Below are 25896 nucleotides of genomic sequence, written 5' to 3' on the forward strand. Positions count from 1 at the left end.
GAATAGCTGTGTGATACCCTTTCCTACCATTACACAAAGTGATTCACACCAACACTCATTTCTTAAACCTAACCTTTTAGTACAGCTGACGGAGCATGATGCACTCTTCAAACATACTTATTTTCTTTCTAGTCTCCTGTAATAAAGCGATGTATAAAATTACCTGCCATTGCCTTAGGTGTCCCCAGTCTTCCCTAAGCCAGGATGAAGAGGCAGGAGCGGCTCTGCAACACCAGGGCGGCTCCCCTGTCGCATAACCTGCGGCACAAACTACCTCACCAACACCCTTTCACCGCCTCCTCCGCCTTTGCTCCTAAGCAAGCCCTCTACTCCTTTAGTCCCGTCTGTCTGACTCTGGGCAGCAGGAGATGGTTCGGAGGACCGTGAAGAGCGGGCACCTGTGCGATGACCTGCCTCCTGAAAGGGTTTTCCCACGTTTCTGCCGCTTGCTGTCCTACACGCTCCTCCTTCCAGGCAAAACGGGCTGCTTTGGTGAGTTTGGCTCCCGGCAGCGCTCCGCAGCTCGGTCCAGGTCTGGAAGCTGCAAGTAGGCATTTACAAACTGTGCTTTCTGGATTCAGATTCCTGCTTGAACAGACAGTCGAGTACGCTTTGGAGCAGCGCGGATTGGAAAACTACTTCCAAAACTGTAACTGCAGCTCATAGCAATGAAACAGCTAGACTAAGAATAAACACGGCAAGTGTACGCTCACAAGAACCACTATATACACACGTACACACATACCCCTAGACGCACGCGCCTGGCAATGGTAACAGCTCAAGTATAACTAGACTAAAACCCGTTTCTGAAGACGTTTCTAAGGTTACTCGGTTAAAACTGAGTCACTGCATGCTGTTGCATGTCTTACTTTAAATTCAGGATGCAGTCTAAGAATTGCCATTTTCATAATTTCAAGTTGTTTCATAATTGAGTTTGTAGGAAATTAATATAAATAATGCCATCTCATCAATAAGTCTTACACTGATTCAGTTTTGGGCAATCTCTGTTGCTAGTGTACATTTTCAGGTACAATTTTTTTTTAAAATTGATCATATCTGAAGGTCTTCTCTTTTAAACATCTAACCCTAGTACGGCTATCGTTCAGTTTGTTTAGCACACTGAGACCCAGTAGTATTCATGAACTAGATAGCTCCAGTACAAGTTTCTAATATCATGCAAAAAAATTAAAACAAATGCATTATTTGTATTACAAATAATTATTTTTGCTTCCCAGAGACAGAATAAGATTACTTTAAGTAACATTATCCCTATGATGACACATACATACCAATGCAACTTCACATTAATCACAGCAGGCAAACCATCAATCAGTGCTGTGTGACAACTATTCTCCACTCCTCCTCCAAACAACCCATCTTTGGATGTTGTGAACAAGAAGCAAAAATCTCATTTATTGAACATTACCTTTTCAACATACAATTGCTCGCTCTCCTTCTCATTTGGGCTTGATTTCTAACACAATGACTGGAAAGCTCCTGCGATAACATCATAAATACTTACAGCTAAAATACCAAACCTGTTATGAGCAAAAATGCCTATAGAAAAAAAAAAATTCAGAGTGCCTTAGTAGTATCCGTAACATCTGATCCTGGCTAACTCTGAAGTATACATCAATTTTAAGCCTCTGTGTAGTGCACTGACTTCGGTGAATCCAGTGAAAGTCTGGAAGATTAGTCAGGCACTTCACACTGCTAGCAAATGTGTAACTCCGGGAGGGCGGGAGGCCAGGAGGAACATGCTACAGAATGGCAATGGAAAATAAGGGGTGGGAGCACACAATAGGGAACTTTTGCAAAAGAATGGGTCATGTGATAGAGCTCCTTTCAAGGACTAGTTGAAAGGCATGTCACCACTGTGGAAAAAAAATGGTTGTTTTTTTTTTTTTTTTTTAAAGTAGCAATACTATCTCTGCATGTCTGTCACCTAATACTCACGTTACAGGACTTCCCGTTTGCTATGAAATAAGACACCGAGATTTTTTTGCATATCTTAAAAGCAAATCCCTATGAGATACAGTAACTCAGAAGCTCGTTATGCTTGTTCTGACTGGCAAAACACTTGGAAAAGTTAGTGTAGCTTTACCAATTTTTACAAACTTAACAGCAGGTTCAAATGATCAATCACTATTCCCCTCCCATACTAACATCCACACAAAAATACACCAGTCATTTCCTAAATGCATGTATCTATAAGCTTTTCTTTCACCTGGGCCGTGATCAGTGACAAGCAACTCCTCGCAGCGGGTCCTAAAAAGGGGCCTTACGAAAGATGCAGAAGCCTTATCAAAAGCTTTTATTTAAAAGGAATCCAAGAAAATGAATGCCAGTTTCTTAAACTTTTATTCAAATCAAAGTAGAAAACCCCATTAGGAACGCCTGTACAACCATTATTGGCCAAAAAGCCCCCAAAAGCCCAAATCCACACTGCAACTTGGGTCTAGCGTAGGACAAACAGCTTCTCTAACACTGTAGCACTTCAGAGTCATTCCGATGGGCCTTAAGCCCTACAGAACAAGTTTTGACTCAGCTGTCATGACAGCTTTAATGCTGCAATGCTATAAAAGATGCCTTCTTTGAAAAAACAAAAACCAAAACCCCAGCACAATACAAATTCCAATGCTAAAAACTACACAAAGAGAAACATGGACTGTGCCTGTTTGTTAGAAACTTCCCGAAGCAAAGACTTCCACCCTGGAACAAAGGTAAAGAAAAATCAGGAAAATCACTGGTAGTTCATACCCACAGGTATGCAAGTTTGAAATTGAATTATCCTCTGTTCCTTTGACGCTGACAGTTCCCTCCATGCCTATTTAGGCTCAAACAACTCTTGCTACAGGATGAAGTTGCAAAACCCCCTCAAACACAAAGTCTGTGTCAATTCTACATTTCCGCTTTACTCTACAAAGGCAGTGTTTAATACCTGTGGCCAACAGTGTGCTGGGCCACAGCGGGGAGAAGTTATACTAATATAATTGTTAAATAAACCACTTTGTAATTTGAGACGGAATAATTGACAGCAGGCTTGATACAAGTGCCCCGAGACCTCGATTTTGGCACCATTTAGCGATACTATCTCTTTACACATGCCGAACTTCAAAAATAGTGTTAGATAAACAAACAAACAAACAAAAAGTTTTCAAATCCCTGCCCTTTAAATAGGAAACAAAACCCCATCAAATAATTCTTACAAGGAGATACGTTAATACTATATTTTATTATCAGTTAATTTAATCTGTATGTTTAGACACACTGGAATTATATAGGATGCCAACAACTGCTGGAGCGGGGGGGGGGCGGGGGGGAAGATGGGTGAGAGGAGAAAGGGGGGATGAGAAGAGGTTTTAACTCCGGTGCGAAACTTGTGTACCTGCCTGATCAACACAGCCAAACCTCCTTATGTATCCTATTTATCTTCAAATCTATTTATGTCACGCAAGAGAACATATGAGCATAGCAGCTGTTACTATAGCAATGAAACTGGAAATTTTGAGAACACAAAAAAACCCACCCCTGAAGGATGCTCAGTTTAGCAGAGGGATGGTTTAGGGAGCAGCGCACCAGTATCTCACTTCCAGGGTCTCTTCAAAGTCTGCGGTTACAGGGACGTTAAATCAGCCGTAACAGCCTATTCCCTCCAGAGCACTCGGAGACAAATAACCGCTGCCTATTACTCGGCACAACTTGGAACACCGGGAGCTCCTGCTAAGTAACCCCAAACTTGTCCAGCACCCCAGAACCGCCCGTAAATGCGGGGACGAGCGGTTCTCTGCCAAAGGCTCACGGTTTTTGATCGCGGCGGCCGAGGGATTCACCATAGTAACATACAACTCCCCCCCCCCCCCCGAACCGTGGGCCGGAGCTCGGCGCCCGGCGCCGCCAGCCCCGCACCCTCCCGACACCAGGGCAGGGCCAGCCCGGTACGGGCAGGCGGGACGAGCCGCCACAAGTCGGGGACTTTCTCAGGGAAGCAGGCGGCCGGCCGGCCTCTCCCCACTTACCGCTGCCGGCATCACAACCACCTTCGTCGTGTCCGTCCCCCCCCCCCCAAAAAAAAACCCGCTTTCTCTGGCAACCCCCTCCCCGCTCCTCCGCCTCCTCGCCCCGGGAAGGGGCCGCCTTCCCCCCCTCCAGCCTCCCCTCCGCGGCGGCACCGCGCATCCCTCCCTCCCTCCCTCCGCATCCCCCGCTGCGCTCCGCGGGCGCGGAGCCGAGGCGCTGCCGGCCGCCGCTTACCTGCGAGGGAGCCGGGTCTCTGCAGGGTGGCGGTGGCGTACAGCTCCTGGGAGTGCTTGCTGTACTGCTCGGCAGCGTGAACCAGCCGCTTGGTAGGCGACAGGGTGGCGTAAGTGCCGATGGTGGAGCTTAACTGGTGGATAGGAGAGGAGGAAAGGTTAGACTGGGCGGCGGGCGGGGAGGTCACTCGGATGGGGGACGGCGACAGCCCCGCCGAGGAGACGACGATGTTGATGGGCGAGCTGGTGCTGTAGGACTTGGCCAGGCGGCTGGGGGACTGCTTCGGGGAGGAGGAGAGGCGCTGCGCGCCGGCGTAGGCGGCTCCCTCGGCGGCGGAGCCGGCCCGCGGCAGCTTGGTGGTGGGGGAGCCGCCGGGCTGGGCGGGCAGCGGGGAGCTCACCCGCTGCGCCGGCAGCGTGGAGCTGGCGTAGTAGAGCGCGGCGGCGTGCTGGGGTTCGGGCAGGTGGAAGGCGCTGCCGTGGCTGGGCGCGAAGGGTTCCCGCGCTTGCGGGGCGGAGGAGGAGGCGGCGGCGGCGGCGGCGGGCGGCAACGGCAACGGCGGCGGCGGCGGCGGAGGCTCCGGACCGCCCGGGTGGGCGCCGCGGCCCCCCGGGCCCTGCTGCGGGAAGGAAAGGAGAAGGCAGAGGCGTCAGCTGCGGGGGGGGTGCGTGTGTGTGTGTGCGTGTGAGGGGTGGGGGGGGTCGCTCAGCGGAGGACCCCGTCCCCGCGCAGCCCCCTCTTCAGGCGGGCCGGCGCCCCGGGGGGGTTCAGGGACCCGTTCGTCTGCTAAAAGCGGCCCCGGCCTCGGAGGGGAAAAAAGCGGCGTCAGGACTCCGCCTCACGGCGGACGGCGCCGGGGAGGGGGGGGGCTCGTCCTGGGGAAAGGCGCTCGCGTCCCTTCCCCTAACCCAGGCACAGATCGGCCCGCCTTTAAGCAAATAAAAAGGTAATAAATAGATACGCTCCCCCCCCCCCCCCCCCCCCCCCCGCCGAGTTCCACTCTGCGCACGGCAGAGGAGAGCCGCTGAAGCCACGGAAAGGGCTCCGGCCGGGTAACTTTCCTCGCAGAAAAGCCACCCGTGTCCCTACCAGGGGAGGCCCCGTCCCGGCGGGAGGGAGCCGGGGGGGCGGCGGCAGCTCGGCGGGGGGGTCGCCTGGTCCTGCCCCCGGCCGCAGCCCCGGCGGGATGCGGAGCGCACCGCGCCAAGGTCCCCTGAAGAGCGGTCATCGGGGGCGGCGGGCAGCGAAAAATGTGTTAGGAATTGCGGTTCGGTGCCTGAGCCGCTTCTGGAGCGGCAGAGGACGGTGCTCGCCCTCCCAGGCAGGCGGCTCCCCCCTTCTGAGGGGGGATCTTCGGCTCAAGAGATCGGCTGCGAATCCGGCAACATTAAAATCCTCTAGGAAGCGCACCGCGCGGTGAGCGAGGGCTCAGCGCTCTGTTGGAAGACGCGCTCCTGTTTCGGATACTCTTTTTCTTTTGGTTCGTTTGTTTCTGGTTACGCAGGGGATTTACTTGACACCTCAAAGCGCTCCGGCTCCCGGGAGCGGACGGTGCAGTTCCAGTCGGTCTGACCGGTGCTTCGCCCAAACACACACCTCTCGGCTACTGATCTCCTTCGCCAGAAAAGCCTTGAAAATGCGAGTAATGAATTTTGTGACTCCGTTCAGAGAGGTGTGGTGAATGCCGACAGCAGCGCTGTTTCACATTTAAAGAGCAATGTGGTTTCTTAGTAGCATCCTACAGGCAAAAAACAAGTAAACAAAAGCACCATGTTCCTGGTAGGAAACTTGATTCACTTTCACTGGGATACCCAATGAAGGATTTGGTCAGGAACTGAGGACAAGGTAAGACGACTAATCGGAGCAAAGAATAAATGAGGTTCAAAAGGCCAGAACCCTGTACTTCTCCCTATGTATGCCCACCGGAAATTCTTCCGTCCTTTTCTTTTTTTTTTTACTTTTGAAGCCCCGCCCCTCATCTTAAATGCTTTGCATCGGGGGGAAGAACATATATTTTTCTAGAGACGGACAAGAAGCAAGGCTTTGGAGGAGCTGCTCCTGGTGCTTTGCTGCCTGTTGTTAGTAGCGTGGAAGCTACCAGCACTCACAGCGTTCGGGCATCTCGAAGGGAGCGCTGCCAGACCCAAACCTTGCTGGCTGCAGGAGGTTTTGCACCCCAAAGAGCAGCGGCCTGGCAGAGAAATGTCACGTAAGCTGTTCCCTCCAGCTGTTCTGTATAGTAGGTCCCCGGCGGGCCAGGGGATCACAGACGTAAGGAAGTAGCCTGCTTGCTCTTGAGTTCGACTGTCCTGATTGCGGCCGCGAGTTACAAACACCACAGCATCAAGTACGAGCCTTGAAATTTTCATATATGGCCACCGAGCTCAAGTTGCTGATTTGAAAGACTCCTAACAAAAACCAGGAAGGCAAACTGTGGGAACGTCAATGAACTTTTAAAAGCTACTTTGGTGCTGAGCTACTTACCCTCTCTGCTTTAAACTGGAAAGAAGGGCTAATCTGCAACTGACTGTCCAATAATGTATTTGACAGGACTACAGTTTTCATTTTCCGGGTTTAACAAACTGTAACATGGTAACAACTTTTATAAAACATAAACAGGCTGGCAAGATTTAAGACAACATGGACAGAGCAAGTTTTGCACACGACGGAAGGTCGTTTGAACCAGCTACCTTATCAATTGATACTTGTTAATAAATTTTACTTTTTGGACTGTTAAGTGGCATAATAATGTATTTTGTAATATTCAGCATTGTTCCAAAATACAGTCTTCTGCAACGTTACCAGTGTCTTCTGCAACATTGCTAACGCACTGGAAGCTTAGACAGTTTGTCATTGATCATAAGGATTTTAGGCAAGCACTGTCACCATGTATACAAAATTTCTTTTTCTAATCTACTTCTACGCTGCTTGATGTGTCAAGGATTTAGAGTAATTGATTTCAAGTAAACCCGTATTATCCCATATTCCTAATAAACCTCTATAAATCTGCAGGCATTCTGCAAGTACTAATTCAAAACCCCCAAAAATCCCACTTCACAATTGTCCATTATAGGGCAGAAGGTGTAGTGGCGGGACACAAGAATTAAATGCTTAATTAAAAATGCAGTGTATAGCACTTCCTAAAAAGCTAAGCGTTTGCGTGAAGGAGAGAACTTTTGGATGAACAGATTGCAATGAAAACATTAGCATGCAGTATTTTCTAGGATGTGACTAATCTCAGACCCATCTTAAATTTACTGTGAGGTTCTTCTGTTTTTTCAAAGGGCCAAGTGTACAGTCACATTCCCCACTCGTGTTTTCAGAGGCAAAATGTGTTTTAGTTTCTCCCTGTGTTTCTCCATGTCTGTTGCTTAAGACAACCACACAGACCTGTCATGGTTCATCCTGCAATGTGGCATTATACTTCATGAGGAAGAATGAAATGGTACAATGGTATTTTTCCCTTGTTTTTCCATTTATCCATTATTGTTGTCAACCTGATAATGAAGCTGTGTTTAAAGTAATAAACCAAGAGCAAATTTGCTTCCCATTTGTTATATCCTCCTGCATCAATCTATTTTGTAGATGTGAACAAAAATCAAAAACTTTCTTACTACAGCTCTATACATATCTATCCTAAGACTCAGAGGTTTAATTTTCGCAAAGAAAAGGAGCCCGATTTGCTTATTTGGATTCAATATATGGATGCTGATATATACTTTTTAACAGCGGAAATGTGTGAAGGAACATGAGAACATTAATAGAGCTATGAAAATATTTTCTTTCCCATTTAATCTTACTAGAAAGATCATTCTCTACTGATATGGACAAAACAAGTTCTGCAGAGCTCTGTACAGAAAATTACTGAGGGTGTCCCGTTAGGTTATAGAAGACTAGAGAACAGTCAAACTGTTGTTTGCCTGCCATAATTCATGCATTTAATGTGCTACATTTCAGGACATCAGCTTTTTTTTTTTTTTTCCTTCTTTTTACAATTCCAATTGAACACTTAAATCAGGACTTTAACTGGAAAAGATTAAATGAAAGACTGCAATACAAGATTTCTGCTTTATGAAGTGGAATTGAGAGGGGCAAATGACGGTGTTGAATTATTTATTCTGCCGAAAATTTTTTCACGGATAAGGAATTACGAAATCCTAGATGGCTAGACAGCTTAAGCAAAACTTTGGGGCCAGCTGCTGATTACTGAGACATCAGCATGTTGATTCTTGGAGATTGGTCCCAGAGGGAAAAACGGTGTGTAAGACCAGCAAAACCTGAATGGCAAAAGTCTTAGAGAACAAGATAACTGCTATGAATATGTTAGCAGGTGCAGCAGATCTGTTCGGTGTATCATCCAAAATCCCTTCAAACTATTTTATTCTTGGGCATGCCAAAACACAAAACCAAAACCTCGTAGGTTTTGTGCATCTATGCTTCATAATTCACAGGTGCTAAGGAACACAACTTCTGTCAGTGGAACCGCCTGAGTCTTAGAAACAGAACTCAGAACAGAGAAGGCTTCAGAGTCGTTTCTTGGGAATGAGATAATGATACAGTTTCCAGAAAAATGCTGGAAAATTTGAATCACGGTACCAGTTACCCTTAAGAAATGCCAATTTGCCCTCAACGTCCTGTATACTTCTCTGACAGATAACAGAAGAAACTGAAAATTTATGTTACATTTGAGTAAGTCTGCATGCCCATCTTAGGTCTGGATGAACTTGTATTCACAAGCATTTTTAGTTCAGCATTAAATGCCAGCACGAGTTTTTAGCTCATTTTGCTCGCTGGAACTTTCAGGGATCGTTTGGCCCTTAAAATCTCAAACCAGGTCATCTGTGATGAATATGAACATAGTCATATGCAGTACACTGTTGCCCGTAAGAAGACCCTTTCTCTTGGTTCTAGGGAGGATTTTCCAATTGGATGCTGAAGTTGTGTGGAGGACATCCCTCCAGGCTGCTTTGGCTTCTTGAATATTGGCAGGTGTTGCTAGCCCTAAGCAGCAAACTTGATCATCCTTTCTAGGGTTTTTCGAGAGACACAGGTGGTCTTCTAAGGGTGCAGCTCTATTTCACAAGCTCAGTGATGCTCTGTACTCTTTCAGTGACTGCAAGACTTGCCAGTCTATTGAGGGCTATTTTTTTTCTGTCAGCCCAAAGAACCTTCCATATGGCTTCACTCAAGGTACCACTCTGCTCTGGTCCAATGCCTCTATCAACACGCTTCTACAAAGGGCAGAAGGGGGTATGGAAAATGCTTAACATTCTCTAGTCTTCAGGATGCAGACATCAGTCCTTGGGCAGCACCTGTGGAAGGGTCTTTCTTCTGCAGGACGGCTTTGCTGTCATTTATAAGTTCCTGACCTAACTAGGATGATGCTACCTATGTTCAAATGCACTTTTATGGTAATAGATGCCAGACTATACCTCTGGATCGCTCAAATGTGGCCTATTCCATCTGTTTCTCCTGTTTTTATCACAAAGGTCACGGCTACACTGTGTTTGCAAAATACACCCTAACACGGCTATGTAAACTTGTCAGCCTACCTGATCCTAGTTTCAAAGGGCATACGTATAGATTAAGGTAGGTAATACCATTGTAGTCTTCTACATCCACAAACAGAATTGTGTGAGACCCTTTCAGAGTGTCCAGAGATGGTCAACCTCTGGTTTTAAAGCAGCAATGAAAGCTGCAATCATTACCTACTGTAGGATCAAACCAGTATTACGCAGATCAGTTCTCTACCACAGCCTCTACTAGTGAATTGTTCTCTGTGAGTGTCATAATAAGAGCGATCCGTCTAAGATTTCATCTGCTTCCTTTGATGACAGAAAAATTCTCATGTTTGTATTTGGAATCCAGTTTTAAACACATCATCATCTGCCACGTCCTACCAGAAGTGAAGTCCTTAGTTTAGATTTTGTCTGGGTAGATGATCAAGCAGCCTATCACCTTGTGGCACAGATGACTGATGGTGGGAAGAGCCATGAGTCTAACTGAAAAAGGCCAGTATACAGTTTTTGCTTGACAACTGAACATGTTCTTGTACTCATCTATTAATATTCTAAAGAGCGCTCGTGAGGTGTGGTGGTCTGATGAATGACAAACTTATGACTTGTTTATAGGAAAAAGGAGACAAATTAGAAAATTAACTGTTAAATGATCTTTCAAGGCTTTTTTTTTTTTAATTACTTTTTTTTTTCACCTACTTTTTGTTTTTAAGGGTTTTCAAATTCTGTGCGAGCTTGTTCAGCCCAGAAGCTTCAGGAGCATTGGATAATATGGCGTAGGGATTTACCTCTGTTGCTGCCTCAGCCTCTGAAAAGACTGTAGCATCACCAGAAGCTTTAAAAGTCCTCATCCAGAAACGTAAACTAGTTTCACTTCCTTTCCCTTCCCCTTGCAAATACAGGGCAGAGCATGTGGAAAACCACTATTTGTAGTACATGCTATGCTTTGTATTCCTACGATATCTACAACATAAGCTGACCATTCTCAAGATGACAGCAGACCCAATCAATCAGTTGTTCCCAAATGACATTGTCCAAACAGAAGATTCACTTTTGACCAACTCATCTGCAAAATCTGCTACTTTTTGTAATAAAAGCCACAACTGACTCTTCACAAATAACCTTAATCGATTAATACAGGATATATCAGGGTCTGGACACCAAGTTTGAAAAGTTGTTTTCAGTGGGGAAACAGTAATTCCGTGCCAGAGGAGCAGTTGTTGCTAAGAAATCCTATTCCAGTAGCATTCAGAAGACAAAAGTTTTGTGTTCTAAAGTACTCAAAGCAGTGGAAAAACTCTATGATCTATAATGAAGTCCTCCAAGTTGACAAAAATGTTAGATTGCACTTTGCAGCACTATACAGGAAGTCCCAAGACTAATTAGTTTCTCTTTTTTATACAATTGCATTTTCAGAAATTGTTCTTGCTGTCACAGCTGGCCTTGGGACTATTTACATATTTTTTCCATGCATTTGGGCTATCATTCATGTTCAGAGATAGCTATATTCCTTGCACACAAATACCAAAGGAAATTATCACAATCTGAGCAGTTTTGACTCCTGAGGCTTATTTTAATTATAATAGGCATAGCAAAACAATTCTAAGGATTGACTTTTTTTTTCCTTAATTGTGGGATCAGCAATGGTCATATTCAGAACTTTTTAATTTTAACTTTTGACTCTTCCTCTTGTTTACCTCTTTAAAAACTTCCTTTGTATGCTTTTTATGGTATTAATTCATAGTTCATATGACAGTTTGTTAATATTTCCAAGATATATTTTAATTGACCTGAAGTTGTCAAGCATCCTTTGCAGGATGGTGGTGTGAAAAATTATGATGTTCTGTGAGTTATTTTCCTGTAGGAACATGTACCATACAATCTGGAGGAACACAGGAAGAAAACTTATTTTCTGCCGTCTCATGCCAAGAAAAAAAAAGGATAGGAAAGGTTGCCTCATATACTTACTAGTTACCTTTCTGAAGGTAACCAGTTCTTGGTGAAGTAGATAGTTCATGAGAGCTTTTCAGATCTAAGCAATGGCTGTTCAGTGTAACTTCAATGAAAGAAATCTAGATCATTAATTTTTTTCCCCTCTCCATAAATCCATCCTTTTCTATCAATGAGTACGATAAAATTTATATTAAGAGTATCACTACTTCTAACCCCTAGACAATTGCACACTGTGCTCCCTTCCTGACTTTTTTTTCTTTTTTTTTTAGATTCTTTCTCCTTCCCCTCTCATTTCTTCTTCTTTTTTTTTTTTTTTGTTTGTTTCTGATGCTCTGTTGCTCTCATAACCTGTTCCTTTTCCATTGTCTTACTTTTTCTAGCCTCCTTGAAGAATGCATCACACCCTTTCAGGCTAACCCCCAGGGTACCATGCTTTTCACAAAGCACAAGTCCTGATGACATCTGCCCAGGCTGCAACTGGATATTATAGCCTCCTTTTTTCTTTCTAGCTGGAATCTTGCTCTCCTGCTGGCCCCAATCCCAAAGAACATCAGGGAGGTCCTCTTTGGTAAACACAGAAAAACCCTGAGGCCTTACCACTATATGCAGGCTCATTTTAAACCCTTTATAGAAGAAAAAAGGTACATACTCAATTTGAAATGAAATTTAACTGTGCTTTATCTCATTTTTCAGTCTTAGAGGACAGGGAGCTTTTCTGAGCAAATTGAGAGAATAGAATATTGTATGTCTCTCGGTATCCCACAAGCTGTGCAATGACTATATAATACTCAAAATCTCTTTGCAATTTACGGCTTTGAAAAATTCAAATAGTGCTCACTTCTACACAATCCTGAGATACAAAGTGTCCCAGCGTCACACTGAGATGGTCTGCTTTGGTGGGGTGGTTAACATCTAAACAGAGAAAATAACCTGAGCTGACCAACGAAACCCAGTCGGACTTTGTTTACGTACAGAAGCGTGAACGCTTCTAGAAATTTTTGTCTAAACTGAAGCTTAACTTCCCAGTGAGAGGCTTTGATGTTGCAGTGAAAAGCACAGAAGGTGAGAGGGTTACGTGTCAGAGCCAGGAGGGATCGTTTAGACAGGAAGAGAGATTGATAAAGTTTTCATGAGTATCTGAAACAATCTTTCAAAATGTTTGAAACCTACAGGCGCTGTCTGGTTAAGTTGCTTGTCTTACAATAAGGGGGGAAAAAAAGGCAAAAAACCTGGTTATTACCCTTGGGATTAGGCCACGGCACCAGGCGATGCATGGTATCCCAAGCAGGTTTCACATCTGGTGTCAGCCTGGCTGTGTTTTTGTTTGCTGCCACTTACTGCTTTCAGTAATATCCCGATACCAACGCAGGGAGGTCCTAGACCCCAGTTAGGGCTCCTAATCAGCAGTCACAGAAATTTTTGAACTTAAATGCCTAAACATGCTATCACCAAAATAGATGTGCAAGCAAATAAGTAAAACTGGCATGTAAATCTCCTTTTTAATCAGGATCATTTTATTACCATGCAAAGCAACCCGCTTCAGACTTATGAAAATCAAGGTGGTAACTCCACCCCGCTGCAGATGCGTTGAACAAGACAGAAAGTAAAGGCAGACATTCACGCGCCGGCGGGCACCGAGCAGCTCTGTTTAAACTGGGAGCCAGCCCACACCATTTCGGGTGCGAGAGACCCTGCCTGCTGAGGACACGTACCTGGCTGTAGCTCTGGATGGCACCTCTGGCCTGACCGCCGCGGGCCGGGAGCTGGGCGGCTGCTGTTTCGCCCAGGGCGAGGGTCTGGTTGCTGTGGTAGCTGGCCGAGTACTGGAAGGATCCTTCGGGTTTGGAATTGAGCTGGAGCGTGCTCTGGGAGAGGAGGCTGGGCCCTGCGGGGACAGGATTTGAGAGCAGTCAGAAAGTCTCAGTGAAGGAGCATACCTGTATTATCTGTTGAGTGAGCCTCAAAATTTTCAGATGTATGTGGCTTCAGCTTTTCAGTTTGGCTTTTCAGTAATACAATTCACATACATGAAATTGTTTCTTTACCACTCAGTCATCATTATTATTGTGTTCAAGTTACAGACCACATTGCTTGCTTTGCAAAAAACGTATGGTTTTGACCAGTTGTGCTGGTTTTGGCTGGGATAGAGTTAATGTTCTTCACAGTAGCTGGTATGGGGCTGTGTTTTGGGTTTGTGCTGAAAACAGTGTTGGTAACCCAGGGATGTTTCCCTTACTGCTGGGCAGCGCCTGCCCAGAGCCAAGGGCTGTTCTGCTTCTCCCCCCACCCCACCAGCGAGGAGGCTGGGGGGGCACAAGGAGTCGGGGGGGACACAGCCGGGACAGCTGACCCCGACTGACCCCAGGGATATCCCAGACCGTAGGACGTCATGCTCGGCAGATAAAGCTGGGGAAGGAGAAGGAAGGGGGACGTTGGGAGTGATGGCGTTTGTCTCCCAAGTCACCGTTCCTCAGCGTGCTGGAGCCCGGCTTTCCTGGAGGTGGCTGAACACCTGCCTGCCCATGGGGAGTAGTGAACGAATCCCTGGGTTTGCTTTGCTCGTGTGCGCGGCTTCTGATTTCCCTGTTAAACTGTCTTTATCTCAACCCACGAGTTTTCTTACTTTTACCCTTCCGATTCTCTCCCCCATCCCGCTGTGAGGGAGGTGAGTGAGAGGCTGTGTGGGGCTTAGTTGTCAGCTGGGGTTAAACCACGACACCGGTGAAGAAATTCTAACCCTAAACAATCCCAACCATACTATTTGATAAAGAAGTCTTGTTTTCAGCTCAGAATAGTTGATGAGTTTTCTTTTTTCCTAAGGATAAGCCTTGTTTATTTCACTTAATTATATCCAGTCATGGGAAATGCTAACTTGTCCCTCCCTGGGCCCCTGGCACATTAGATCTATTGATTACTGCCACTCCGTCCTGTACACACGGTGACGTAATACTTTGGTGCCTGCAGGGATGGATGGCAGCCTTTAAAATATTAATAGCTCCTCTCATCATGTAGGACTCACCCGGATCTCAGTGAATCTTTGATGACTGTTTTCTCAGCCTATCCTACCTTCCCCATCACAGCACTGCGCGGCAGGAGAGCCAAGCGCAGGCAGTGAGCTTAAATTGGGGCTGCCAGACTGAAGGGCATGTCGGGAGTGTGAACAGTAACACTTTCCACAGCTACTTCGTTGTTCTGTGAAAGTAAAACATGTTCTAATATTCATTAGGTTCACGTACAAGTGATTTAGCTGGTGATGTGAGCGTGTATCAGAGAGGGAAAGGCTCTTCCCGCAGCGCACTCTCGTGCGGTTTAGACATGACCTCCCACAACCGCTTTAAATGGTGAACTCATTCCATCTCCCTATACGAAGAGCTACATTAAAGAATACCCACCTAATCCATCCCTATGCCTTCACTGATCTCAGCCTCTTCTGATTTTAAATAAACTAGCTTACTGTTCCATGGTGTCCGGGCCCAGCAAGTGAAATACAAGAGGCGAGGAAAGAAGAGGGTTATGCCTTGGCCACTGCATGAGTTACAGAGAAGTCCACCTTCAACCCAACAGCTATAATTACAGCATACTCAGCGGCTCCACGGGGATGGGAGGTTCATCTTCTGGTCAGCACTTTGAAGCTCACGAGAGCATAGAAGGTGACACAAACCTTAAGGGATGCGAAATGATTATGTTGATTTTGCTCCTACAGAACAGTTCAGTTTTAAAAAGACTCACAATGGCAAAATTCCAATGAATTTTACCAGAAATAACTCCCAGTAGATTCCTGATAAAAAGGCCAAATTTTATGACCTTTAAGTCTTTGCTACGAGGATGTACAGCTGCTGCGAAAAGATTTCCAGTTAGAAAACATGCAAACAACCCCACCCCCAAATTAACACAGAGAGTATTTTTTCCCCTAGCCTGTTTCTCAGAAATGGCAGAACCATTATAACTGGTATTTTCCAAAATCCAACCCGAACCGCTTGAATTATAAACAAGTCGTAGTAGGCTATGTGATGTGGAAGTGTTCGCATCTAAGTGTAGTCTGGGATTATGACACTATTTTACATATCAACACAATTTATACTGCAAAATCAATTGCATTCATCAGAATATTCCAGATATAGGACCAATTTAGAAAGTAAGTTCTGGTCCTTGTATTTTCCTTACAAGTACAGAAGGAGGCAGGGCTCCATGCATGCTGTGAGGTTATTAAAAATGTATCACAGCCATAGGAGAGCTGAATTTAATCCTGCATGGGTGCTTATAAATCCAACATTTGGTAGCTTTCCATTCCCTGACTCTGCAAATAGGGTTTACTAAGCATTTTCCATTTAACTGGTTTTGTTGCAAATTTTGTTCTTTAATGAAAGAAATATTTTCACAGATTTTTTTAAAGAGCATAAAGAAAATACAGGCTTAGTTTTAAAATATATCTGAAGACTTTATTTTAATCTTTTGGATTTTGAATTTTCACTGAGAATTTGCCTCTGATCAAGTGACATGATTAAGTTCAGAAAATTCACAAAAGCGTAACTTTCCCAGGAGGGGCAAAACTTGCAGCAGGAAAGCAATTTTTGTGCATGAAAGTGTTTGTACTCATTCTGAAAGCAATTATGCTGTGACATTTCTAAAGCTTAAATAATGATTAAACTATCACATGCTATGAACCCAATATGTTTAAATTTTCATTGCATCTGGCTTTCAAGTGTTCCTTTCATATTAACTATGGCTCACTAGGGGATTTACGTAGCCAGCTAGAATCACATACATGGGTTCCCTGCACCATTTAGCCTAAACACTTCCATGCACTTTAAGAAACTTATCCAAACCATAGAAGAAAATTCTTAGTAAAAAGTTTGGAGCACATGGTTTTTCAGTTCACTAACTACTGCATAGCAATTTTTATTTTGTACCTTAACAAGCAGTAATGAACAATTAAAACGTACATACATTTCAATAAAGTAATAACAAAGTCATCTGAGAGAGAGAGAGAGAGATTTAAATTTTAAATAAGCCCACATTTCTCAAGCAAACGTAGAACAGAGCTGTGGCTGCTCACCTATAAATAACTCAGTTTAAGCCAAGTGTACAAACGACAAGATACATTTGAGGTCAATCAGCGTGATCTTGAAAAAGCACAAGTTCCTTTTTCAGGATTTAGGGACTACAAGCAGTCCCATCTTGTCTGATAGGGAAAAGATGGATTGCTTTTCTCATTAACATTCTTGAGATTTCAATCTGAAGGCAAAACCAAACCTTCTGAAGAGCTCGCAGCTCACCCAGAAGAGATGTGGTTTGTCTGTGTACTTCTATACACTGATGGCTCTTGACAACAAACTGCTGTTTCTTCCTGGCAAAAATTTAAACTCTGTTGAGTTGATGTAAGAAAGTGTCCATGCAACTATTTTTCCTTTGTTTTCAGAAGAGTTAAGGCAGCTGGAAATTCTTTATTTTCAGTTAGGGACTGGAAATCACTAGTTAACTACTAGAACAATTCAGTCTTCTTTGTTCCCTTAATGCTACATAATTAACTACCAATCTTCAATTTAAAATAAGCTTGAAAACAAACACTTCCAGCTTCATAAGGTTTAGTTTAGCAGATACCAAGGATTTGTAGTATTGCTTTAAAAATTCGTACTACATTTTGTTTCTATTTGGGGCACGGGGAAGACATAACTACCTGTTTTCGCCTATGTTTTTTCACCACCACGTAAAAAAAATCTATTTGCCTTGTGAAAGAATATTAGTGTTGGATTATTCATAGTGGACAGTACCGAATTTTCACTGATTCAGTCAGGGCCACTTTTCTCCTGTATTAAAATAGTACAGATATGAGTACAAATTCAGGAGACTAAGTCAGAGCCATCGTACTGCAAGAGACGCCACTGTGGACTAACTTCAAAAGATGGAGCAGGGTATAGTAATTAACTCTTTAATTTCCCTCCAGTTTGGTGGACACGTACTGCAGACAAAACCTTCCTCTTCCTCTTAACCTCGAGCAGAGCAGTGTGCAAGGCTCCCCGTCTTCCTCACCGTGGCTGCGGTAACCCGGCTCAGTAAGGAGCTCGAAGGGGAGGGAGAGGGAGCGCCTCTCGCTTGGGACGCAGACAAAGTGCACTTACGCTGGGGAGAGCTGCTGGAGCACAGAGAAGACCAGGCAAGGAGAGAAGAGCAGAGGACGAGGGACATGCCTACATCAGGGAGCCAACCCGCAACGAAACCTCAGGGGTGACGGGAAGCAGAGGACTTTTCTAGGAATCAGAGAAGGGAAAGAGGAGTTTCCTTTGCGGTCTGGACACCCAGGTGCTGGCAGGTACGGCAGAGTTAGAGGAAAGGAGTCACCGTTCAGACAGCGAGGGGAGGAGGCAGGCTTCTTGTGAAACCCTTTTAATTAGTTTATACTACCCAGCCCTCTTACTGGCAGTTATGTTGGCTATTACACGGCTATTATTTCTCTCTTTCAAAAGCCTAATAATATAACGGATTTGGAGCACCTGAGAGTACCTGGCACACTGACTTCAAGCAAAACAGGGAAGCGGAGCAGATGCAGCCCAGGACCCAGGACTCGGCCCTAGCACTAAAGGGAGCCGCACCGACGCCCACGCCTGCTGCCTTCCTGCCACGCCGCGTTCCACAAAATAACCAGAGCCCGGCATTACGCCGAACGGGCCGCGTTGCATACGGCCGTAAAGGTCAAGTGGTGAGTTACGGGCCCCATCACGAGCCGTCGGAGGAGCAGAGCTTCCGCAGCGTCTTCCTGCTCCTCTCAAGGGGGGGTCAGGGATGCGGGAGGCAAAGGCTGCGGAACGAGCCCCACCGCGCGCAGCGGGGGCTGCTCCGGGGCCCTCACCTGGCAGGGACAGGATTTCTTCACGGCCCGCTGTTCTCCTGTCTGAATAGCGATACAACGTGCAATGCCGCAGTAAGGTGCAGTGTAGCTATTTAAAAACCAAACCAAGGAAGGGAGTGGTCTTCAACGATGAGCTTATTATTAATTCAAGGACATCACAGTAACAGTTGATTACGGGAAACCAAAGGGACACAAAGAATCCAGGTTACTACTATCATCCATGGCTGGGTCAAAAATGGGATAAAAATTGAAATCATGAAAACATTTTTCCTTTTATTTTAAAGAGCAATATTTTCTTTGGAAATAAAATCTTTTGCCTGTTGTTTCTGCTCTCTTCAGACCACCTCCTCTTCCTTCTTCCATCATTCAGTGTAAACCCCAAACCAACCAAGCAAAAAAAAAAAAGATCACAACCTAAAACTTTCATTTTGAATATTTTTTTAAAATAAATTATTCTTGAACAGCAAGTGTTTGCATGCAGAAATACTTTATATGGCTGTTTCAGAACAGCAGAATACTAGGATGCTTCTCAGTACCTGCATGTACTACTGTTCTAGCTCTACCAATGCTTGCTTAGGCAATGAAAAATCAGTTACAAGTATAGAACAAATACACGTAAACTTCTAATTACTCTACTTCATGCAAGCATTGACAAGATATTACAGACCAGTAAGTAAAAAAAAAAAAAAAAAACCAAGAAAGAAGAATGGTAATACAACAATAAGATTCCACCACTATAATTATTTTACCTTATTCCTCTATTTAGGCCATCCCTTAGATATCCCTTTTTTCAAACCACACTTCGCAGCATACTTAAAACAAGATAAAAGAACCTTTCCAATGTGTGAAAAAAGTGTATTTTACTTTTAAATAATATCCTGTTCCTCCACATAAAAATTTATATTCACTTGTGCAACTGACTTTATACCTACATTTCATCAGAACAATCCAACGTACACATTGCAGAAAGGTCCAAATGGACCAAAAGGTCCATTTTTGTATGCTCAGAAACTGCCAAGTGCTAAGGCTACTATATTCAAATCCATTGGAATATGCTTGCCTATTTCAGTAGGAGTCAAATCAGCTTTTAAGATATTCCAAGTGTATTGAAGTGGTGCATGCTAACAGAGAAAATGTACCAACTGAACGTACAGTATAAAATCAATTTTTAACAAACACAATGCCGGTAAAAGAGTAGCTATATTATTAGAAAAGTTTGGCAGACCAACTACGTCAGCAGCACTGCTCCAAATTTTGAAAGCATGTTTCTTTCTGCTCGTCCTCCTGCGGCAAGAGGGGATTCAACGCTCCCTGGCATTGCCAGACTCCAAGAGTACAGCACGTAGCTTTCCTCACTCGCTTGGAAGCAAACCCCAAGAGAAAGAAGCTGGGTGCTCAGCTGCCCACCGCGATCCACAGCCCCGGGCGGCGTGATGCCCAAATTAAGCAGAGAAAGGATTACATTGAAAAATGAAAAAAAAAAAAAAAGGCAAGAAACAAAGACCAAAGTGCATTGGCACAGTACTGCATTTTGGTTCAACAAATGGTTAATGCCGACTGGAGCTTCAGTGAGAGATTACAAAAAATAGGCATCAGCACTGACAGTCGTAGAAAAGCCAAGGAACCTGGTCAGGAATCAGAGCCGGCGAGTCATCACATGTTTTCTTCCCTTCCCCCAGAGGGGAGGTAGGGCTTGTCTGGTGAGCACGCAAGGAGCAGAGCTCACCCGAATCGTATCCCATAGCGGTCATAAGCAGAAGAGTATCTCACGTAAGAAACTCAGTAGGAACTTGGGCTCTAAGGAGCTTACCAGTGTTGGAAGTTAAGCAGTTTTCTAAGTGCTGAGAGACTGGTCCAGTACCCTTACCCCAATTAGAGATGGGGGGGCAAAGAAGAACATCCTATTAAATTTCACTATTTGTAATATTACTAGATTATGAGTGAGGATTTAAAAACAAACACACGATGTAAAGTCTGATAATATTTAAGTACAATCAGTATTTGTGATATGTATTTTTACCTACAGGACAGCAAGTTAAGGTAGTAGGATTAACTCCATTATGTGGATGGAGTTATATGGATTATATCCATAACTGTGGATTAACTCCATTATGAACTCGGAGAACTTTGTATTTTTTCTGTCTTATACTGCACTGCCATTGCTGGGTCACAGAGCTAAATAGCCAGATGAATGTGAGATTCTTGTAAAGGAGGAACTCGCAAAAAGAAACCAAAGGAATTGTTCCCTGTGGGGATATCAATGGCAGGCTATCCCTAGTGTCTGCCAGTCAAACAGCTGAAAAGTTACTCCCGTTTCCTAAGCCTTAGACTGCAGTATCTCACAGAATGCCTCACAAATCGTAGCTTCGTAGTATGTAGTAATTAAACATTATACTTAGCAATAGTATGGTCAATCTTCAAAACAACAACAAAAAAGGTTGCATTATGAAACAGGACTAATATATCACATTACAGAGCAGAATTTATCGAGGAACAAGTATTCAATAATACATTATCTGCTAGTGGTACAATTATAAAATAATTACCATATAATGACAAGTTACATACAGTACTATATTATTACAAGATAAGGGCATGATTAATTCAGTATTCTGAATCTATGCAATAATTATTTCTGAATTGGCTAAAATAATTACACTACAAACTACAGAAACATATACCTAGTCAGCCTCCATGAGATAATTGCATGCTTGTTACTTGGTTTGTCATGTTAACTTCCCAACACAAATATCATGCAAGTGAAAGGGGAAGGATTTTTTTCTCTCCTTAAGATTTGAAGTCAGTTGGCTTACTGGGGCACATTTCCTTCTCCAAGTAAGTAGTAAAGTGGAACACTACTATTGTGTTACACATTTCCATTTGGTCAGTCATCTATTGCGATGCCAGATCTAATTGACAAAGGAGATAGACCAAAACGTGCTCGAACGAATATTTAATTAGCTCCTGTACCAATTATAAACAACACTTCACTCACCTTCGATCAACTGACAGAAGTAGTAATGATAAATTATAGAGTAAGTATAAATAAAGTGGGTTTAATTAGTGTAATTAATCACTTCACACATTCTTCAACCTGCTTTGCTCATTTGGGTAACAGTTGAAAGAAAGCACGAGCAAAACTCCTTTAATGTCCTTTAAACATTCATTTACAGAGTTAATAGGTTGAGGTGCCTCACATCCCAGCGAGAGGAACCATCTCCTAACTGTTAGTATATGCCTAATTAAGGATTTCAGATACCAAGAAGTCATCACTTACTGTTTCTTCTGCCTCTCAGGTCACTTCATTTGAGCGTGAAATATTGATTCCTATCCTACAACCTACTTTTTTATTAGTTCATTTAAGTGTGTGTACTCACGGTAAGTAGTTGCTAACCGCTCCTAAAGCTGGGTTGTATTTGTTGCCCAGTTTTACAAAGGAATGGATGACTAAAAAAGATGTAATACAATAAAAGATCACGTCAGGTGTCTGTAAAGTGGTCAGTCAGTTTCTGAGTGTTCAGCTGTATTTGGGATGCTCGCGGAATCCTGGAACTAGACTGAAAGAACAATAAAACCGGGGATAGCTCCCGATGGTAACCTGCCAGCGTCCTTCCACAGTATTTGACAGTAAAGAAGAGGGGTTGATGGTTAAAGACAAGGTGGACGGACCCGTTCCTAGTGATACTAAATTCTTTGGCATCTCACTGGTATATCCTGTTTTCCAATTCCTGCTCCCAGAATTAAGCTGCATATCTGGCTGGGACCCAGAGTAAACTTTCCCTCCAAATCGGAAGGGTAAAGAACGTACGTTTGTTTGTTTTAAACCCCTCCGTTGCAGTCTGGCCTATTTTTGAGGTCATCTGAAACATTCTTTGAAGACGGTCTCTCTTGCTGAGATGATTTAGGATGGTTTTAGAAAGCGGAGGAATTGAGTGAGGGGAAGGGAAGCCCTACAAGTGCCCAGGGGCGGCAAGGAGCAGCCACCTTGCCGCTGAAGTACAGATCTCTCTCCCCTCTTCCCCATTTTCTAGTCTCCGGGGAAGTTGCAAAAAATGCAGGCGGAAGCAGCGGAGGTAGGGGGCAATTGTGGGGGAAAACCCTGGGAACTAGGTGAGAGACCTTTGTGGCTATCATAAAAAGAAAACCCTTTCTTAATTACAGGCAGAAAAAAGGACAGGTTAAACTAAAGCAAAACTTAAGGTCTGCAGATGAAAACAAATCCTGTCAGCGACGTCTGGTCAAACAGATTCTGTAGGAAAAGGACTTCCAAGCCAAATGTAAGTCAGATCTCAAACAGAAGATAACAAATAGCTATAATAGAACAATAGTAATAAGCATTGCCCCCATTCTCCCTCCAAATCTAGAATAGTACTAGGAAAATATTTCAAGATCTACCTTCTAGGAGATATTAAATATTAAAGATATCAGTACCTTTATATTACAAGAAAAAATGCCAAGGCTGCAATATAACAAAGGTATTCCATACCATAAAATTAAGAGAGTTAGAAAAAAAAAGGGGGGGGGGGGGGGAACAAATGCATACTTAAAATGAAGAAATAAATGATAATACTTCATATGCTAAATGACAAGCAGCTCCCTTGTTACAAAACAAACACATCTCTTTAGATGAGAGGCAGCAATTCTTAAATGAGTACACTGAAAACAAACTTGTTTTACAAAAACCGCAAGTAATTTGTATGCAATACCATGCTCTACCAGCATTAAGAGGGCTATGTTCTACCTACAAATACAGAAAAGGGCTTTAGTGTTGCTATAGAACCTATTCTTAGGTACTGGAAAATAGGATTTGGTGGAATGCATTCAGAAATGTAGAATAAGTTCATTTCTATCCAAGAATTCTGTATATGATATATATCTGGAGAAATGATGCAAAAACTGGGCTGATACCATTATGTAAGGGAACAATACAAGGATATCCCTTCTAACTCTCTTTCCGACCTAATTACTATTGGAATGAAAGATGAACCCTTTATTTCAAGAGTAAGTGAACTGGGAATAGAAAATAGTTTCATTAGATGCTGATTATCTTCTGCTTTTTACACAAGATACAGATTCTGCCATTATTGTAAGAGGAAAACAGAGGTGTTGGCTAGGATTTGAAATAACATCACCACTCCAAGGGATAGCAAAGCACCACAAATGTCCACAAGAAGTAGTAGAAAAACATAAGACGTGAAGTGCATAGAAAAAAATAAGGCCTGCATCCCACCCCGAGAATAAATGGTTCTTTTCTGATTACTGAAAGATTTTTTTTTTTTTTTGATGGTCATATTGAAATCCCAGAGTCAGGACAGGGGGATAGCACCAATGTCTAATTCAGAGAGGACGCCTGACACTACCATGTTTCCAACTACTGCATAACACTAATTAAGTGCCTCCAAATAAGAGGAATCCCTGTGCAATTAAATGAGGACTACAGATAGGAAACGTGATCTCCTTTTAGTGTTTGGCAGAATCATGTTTCAAAACTTTGGCACTCGCTAAATATTACCCGGTGGTTAAATAAGTAGCTCTTCAATAGCTGAGCTTAGTAAGGAAGTACTTAACGGGGAAGAATTCCTTTAGGGATAGATAACTTTCATGGCAAAAATTTGTAGGCAATATATTATAAAGCTAATAGAATTTCCAGTGAGTTTACATAAAAGTCTTCTGGAGGTTAGGAAACGTTGCAAATATGAAATACTAGCAGACTTATGGAACAAGGTAACACAGCAAAGCCTAAGCAATCCTGACATAACAGGGTAACTTCAGTGTTATTTACTCAGATAGTGTATGTTTTGTTTTCTATACGGTACCACACATCGCATTACCCCAGATGTTTGTATGAAATATAATACAGCCAGATCTTCTTTCATAAGCAATACTTGGTAATGTTTGACAGTAGGAAAAAAACTGGAGTTCTGTTACTAATGAGATAAATTACTGAAGATGCTAGAGAACAAGCCCTAAAGACATGCTTTGAGTAAGAATAGGTTTATACATATTTAAGCTCAGAATACAGAAGTTGCGCTTGTCTTTGTTTTTTTTTTAATAGAAAAAGCTGATTAAAACCAAGGATAACCTACTACTGCAAATTTTAAATGACCCCAGGATTAAACAACTTCTTTTGCAGAAGATTAATCATATTTTATGAAATCGCTTGCTAAACTCAGCAGAGATACCGAAATCAGATAGTGTCTGAAAGAGATAATTCATCATTGGCCATTAGGATGATGCGCTTTACAGGAGCAATAGATAGAAACAACGCAGGAACAAGATGGGCAGCAAGGATAATAACTAAATTACATTTCTGCACTACGGAGGACACAAAGAGGAAAAATAATATCCTTCAGCCTTCCACCTAGGGATATCTAAGGATGATCTGGAGCTCTTTTGGCAGTAAAATTCCTGCTGGCACTTGTTACACCTCCGTGAGAAGCCTCTGCCAACAAAACCCTGTCAGTGGCCTAAGGTAGACGCAACGTGAATTGCATGAAGAATATAAATCACTTCTTTCCACAAATGGCGTGATTTGCTGATGGTGACGATGTTACTTCTGTGAAACTCTGCAGGTGGTATGCAATACTAGGAGTGCCAGAAGTCACACAATACTTCACAGTAACAGAAGTTTGCTATCTATTAAAAGATCAGACTGTGGAACCACAGGAGAACAGTACCTGAACGGGGCTTCTGGATGGGATTAGATACATTTCTGAATGTGACCGCAAGAAGAAACTTGCATGCAGGAGGAGGCATTGCATGCAGCGACACAGACGGCAAGCTCCAACTCAGAAGGAACTGTCATGTCTCCATTTGGGAAACGCTGAATTGTGGCTTAAATAATTCTTATTTTTTAATTTCTGTTTTCATTATCAGTCTCCCATTTTGCAAAGAATAACTACATTTAAAATGGAATGTGTGCTTTGTTTACAGAAAAAAAAGCCAAGTAAATTAAGAACATATTTTGCATGATTAAATCCTAATCTTTTGGAAGTATTTTATACCTTTGAAGACCAGCTGTGAATGTCAAGTATTCCTAGTCACCCTCTGTGCCTAGCAGAGCCTTAAGCTGTTATTGATAGTATTAAACTAATGTTTTCCCTTTTTATTTCTAGCAAATAAAATCAGATGGTTATAGACATCATGCAAACAGGACTCACATGGAAGCTGAATGCATTATCAGAAATTAGAAAAATTAGACAAATCTCTTTGGACAGACCTAAATTAGACTGTTGAAAAATAGCAATAATAATTAAAAAAAGCGCCTACCAGCTTCTCACTGTAAAGCATATAAAACTACTCATAGATATATGGATCTAACATAAA

The 25896-nt window shown here is 43.3% G+C and overlaps 1 protein-coding gene across 7 annotated transcripts in view; it reads right to left on the reverse strand.

Moving 5' to 3' along the window:
• The window catches only part of CTNND2 (catenin delta 2), a 688109-nt gene that overhangs the window by 292208 nt on the left and 370005 nt on the right, over positions 1 to 25896 (reverse strand). For 6 of the 7 annotated variants that reach the window (XM_030041721.1, XM_030041725.1, XM_030041722.1 and 3 more), the window contains 2 exons: positions 13436 to 13608; positions 4255 to 4873 (listed from right to left, as the gene is read on the reverse strand). In XM_030041721.1, the coding sequence (XP_029897581.1) occupies positions 4255 to 4873; positions 13436 to 13608 (792 nt within the window). The remainder of the gene's footprint in view (positions 1 to 4254; positions 4874 to 13435; positions 13609 to 25896) is intronic. The other variant, XM_030041726.1, reaches the window with a different exon arrangement.

Source organism: Aquila chrysaetos, chromosome 18, assembly GCF_900496995.4.
Source record: "Aquila chrysaetos chrysaetos chromosome 18, bAquChr1.4, whole genome shotgun sequence".
Lineage (NCBI taxonomy): Eukaryota > Metazoa > Chordata > Aves > Accipitriformes > Accipitridae > Aquila > Aquila chrysaetos.